Raw genomic sequence first — 3,774 nt, 5'->3', positions numbered from 1 at the left:
TCATAATAATTAATACAGAATTAAGTATGTGTTAAACATAAACATAAGAAACGTATCCATGAGCGTGTAGAAAATGGTCTTATTAACTGGGGCTTTCATTATTAAAGCCCTTAACTAAAGGGCCCTAACTGTTAAATAGATTCCTTAGGGTAAAGGGGATAAAATAGGAGAAAAGCTAAGGAAATATGATGAGTTAAAAATAGGAGTATAACAAATGCCCTTTTGCGAAATAGCTAAATCATATGATACTTGTTGGGACATAAAAAATATATGTATATTTTTGTTGCCAAATGATAAAAACATTTGAATGACAAATTGGCTTGGAATCTATTTGTAGACCATGAAAAATATTGATAATTTTAGGAGGTTAATATTCAGTAAAATATTTCAAATTTCTGTATTATTGTATATTAATGTAGAAAGGAACAAGAAGATATGATAAGGAAAAAAGTGAAAAACTCTGGCTATTCACTACAGGAATGAAAACGTCGGTTAAATAAAAGATATAACAGAGTGAAACTCAGATTAAAATTAAAACAACATTGGCATTTTATCAGTTCTTACCAATAGCGAGGAATTGTGCTAAGCGCCTTGAAAGCATCATTTAACTCAATTCTCATGAGACAGATGTTAGTGTTTTTGTTTTTCAGAGGGTTGAAGAGTGAACATAATTATCTCAAGGTCACCAGCAAGTATGGAGTTTAGTTGAGGTTTGAATCCACTACTGTCCACCTTAATATCGTAACTTATTAGAATTATAAAATCATGAAATATTGAAACTGGAAGAGATGTTTAAGATGATTTAATTCAACAACCCATCAGGTGCTTGTGTCCTTAAACAACATCTGGTAATAAGTGATTATTCAGGCTGTACTCAAACATTTCTGACTGTAAGTTCAAGGTAAGTCTGAGTGTTGGACTGTTCATCTTTGTTGTGAAAGCAAATTTCTCTCCATGGTTTCAAGCAGTTAGTTTTACTTTCCTCTCTTGGAGTCATAGATCATGAGACCAATACCTCTTTAATAAAGCAATATGTTGAACACTGAGATAACTATCATGTGCCACATGAATTTTTGCTTTGTTATCAAAATATCATTAGTTATATTAGCCATTCTTAAAATGACAGATTTCCAGATCATTTTTCTGAAATTGTCCAGTTTTTGTATATCACAAAATATTGTTCCCCAAACTGAAATTACTACTCCAACTACTACATGAGTTTTAAGTAAGAATATGAATTTCCATTTTCTAGCATCTACTCGTTTTCTTTGCAAATCTCATCTAAAGATACATTGGTCCTTAAAAAAAAAATGCATCATACTGGTGGCTAGTATAAATTATTAAAATTTGTAAGTGTATTTTGCATGTACTGTACTAATCCACATCACGATCTTTGAATTCTGTAGAGACCACATGCAAAATACATGCTTATAAAAAAAGACCAGCATAAATGATACTTAGTGTCTGTTGTCACAAATACTTCTCATATTTTGTGAATATGAATAGTTTTCTGACCTCCACCACTTCAATAATGAAGTCCAAATTGCATAGATCAATCATAGTCCACTGCCAGCCTGGTCACAGTGGTGGAAAAAACGACCTCAATATAGGACATTATATTATGACCCCTGAGATTATCCAAATAGAACAAGGGAGGATGGTTCTTTGTCCTTGGAAAAGCTGCTGAGATTTAAGCATGATGTCTGGCAGCACTTATGTTCCTGCTTTCTAAGGTAGTAGGCCTGGGTGAAGGGACCTGGGACATGCAGAGCAGCCAAATCTCAGGTGGAATGATACTGTAGTTGCCCAATCCTGCTATTTTGAGTGGGTTACTGGTAAGGAAAATAGCTCAGACCAATATAACTACTCTTCACAGACTTATGTATCCTATGTTTATTAATTATAGAAAGAATACACTACTATTATGTAATCTGAGTAAAATGAAAATATTATGCCATTTGGCATGCATGACATTAATATATACATATAGAATATGGGAGGAAAGAAAAGAGTCCTTAGAAACAGCGGTAGTAATGTTCCTTCTGACTGATTTAAAAAATGAAAAATTGGTGTTTTATCTTAATAAATTATGAATTATCTTAATTTTAACGTTTTTGAAGTCTATAAGTCCTTCTCTGGTCATTGGTCGTTCCAGAGTAGCAGGAGAAATGCACGAGATCCCTGCATTATGAATCTCCTCCGATGTGGGATAAAATAAGGATCTCCACAGAATTATTTTCCCCCTCACACACACTCACACATACACATATGATTACACTCAAATATACACAGACACACATAAGTACACTAATTTACTTTTTTTTCAAACTTAGAACCTGCTAAGAGGATAATGGACTCCGGAAATCATTCCACAGTGACTGAGTTCATCCTCGCTGGGCTAACGGAACGTGCTGAACTCCAACTACCACTCTTTCTCCTCTTTCTAGGAATCTATGTGGTCACGGTGGTGGGGAACCTGGGCATGATCACACTGATTGGGCTCAGTTCTCCCCTGCACACCCCCATGTACTATTTCCTCAGCAGCTTGTCCTTCATTGATCTCTGCCAGTCCACTGTCATTACCCCCAAAATGCTGGTGAACTTTGTGACAGAGAAGAACATCATTTCCTACCCTGAATGCATAACTCAGCTCTATTTCTTCCTCATTTTTGCTATTGCAGAGTGTCACATGTTGGCTGCAATGGCATACGACCGCTATGTTGCCATCTGTAACCCCTTGCTTTACAACGTCATCATGTCTAACCACATCTGCTTCTGGCTCATGGTAGGAGTTTCTGTTTTGGGCGTCATTGGATCCACTATCCATACTGGCTTTATGTTGAGACTCTTTTTTTGCAAGACCAAAGTGGTTAACCACTATTTCTGTGATCTCTTTCCACTGCTGGAGCTATCCTGTTCTAGCATCTACATCAATGAATTATTGGTTCTAGTCTTGAGTGCATTTAACATACTGACTCCTGCCTTAACTATCCTTGCCTCCTATATCTTCATCCTCTCCAGCATCCTCCGCATTCGCTCCACTGAGGGAAGGTCCAAAGCCTTCAGCACGTGCAGTTCCCACATCTCAGCTGTTGCTGTTTTCTTTGGATCTGCAGCATTCATGTACCTGCAGCCATCATCTGTGAGCTCCATGGACCAAGGGAAAGTGTCCTCTGTGTTTTATACCATCATTGTGCCCATGCTGAACCCCCTGATCTACAGTGTGCGGAATAAGGATGTCAAATTTGCCCTGAAGAAAATTCTACACAGTAGAAAATGTTCATGAATGGCGTCAATGTCATGGTGTCATATTGGAATCAGGCTTTTGGTTTGCTGACACATGTTATTTTTCATATTTGGAAATTCAGTGACACTTTCCTATATAGCATATCTCCAAAATTCTACTCCAGGCCATTTCCTTTGAATCTATATTACAGTGACTGTGTATGGAAAAATACTAAGAATAAAATCAAAGACTCTTGAGTGTTAAAGGAGTCCCAGTTTTATTTTTAATAATAATAAAAACAAAAATAAGGGCAACCGTGATGATGATGATGAAGATGAAGATAACAACATTAACATACTCACTTGAGATTTTATGAAATATCAAGCACTATACTCAGCACTTTAAATGGATATTTAACATAACCATAAGATGATATTTATGGTATTCCCTCACGGCAAGCTGTAGTATTATTTCTGTTTTAAATATTAAGAAATTAATGCCTATTTAGTTAGAGTAAATACCCATGATCCTGAACATAAATGATCGGT

The 3,774-nt window shown here is 36.1% G+C and overlaps 1 protein-coding gene across 1 annotated transcript; it reads left to right on the top strand.

Moving 5' to 3' along the window:
- Positions 1-2,350: 2,350 nt before the first annotated feature.
- Positions 2,351-3,286, top strand: LOC131407863 (putative olfactory receptor 8G3). The gene has a single exon (XM_058544463.1). The coding sequence runs from the start codon at positions 2,351-2,353 to the stop codon at positions 3,284-3,286; it is 936 nt and encodes a 311-aa protein (XP_058400446.1).
- Positions 3,287-3,774: the final 488 nt, after the last annotated feature.

Source organism: Diceros bicornis, chromosome 7 (genome assembly GCF_020826845.1).
Source record: "Diceros bicornis minor isolate mBicDic1 chromosome 7, mDicBic1.mat.cur, whole genome shotgun sequence".
Classification (NCBI taxonomy): domain Eukaryota; kingdom Metazoa; phylum Chordata; class Mammalia; order Perissodactyla; family Rhinocerotidae; genus Diceros; species Diceros bicornis.
The sequence above is the reverse complement of the archived record's forward strand: the minus strand, read 5'-3'. Positions and strand labels throughout refer to the sequence as shown.

Bases quoted from the DNA above. Each gene is read 5' to 3' on its own strand.
- LOC131407863 (XM_058544463.1), top strand. From the start codon at position 2,351: ATGGACTCCGGAAATCATTCCACAGTGACTGAGTTCATCCTCGCTGGG.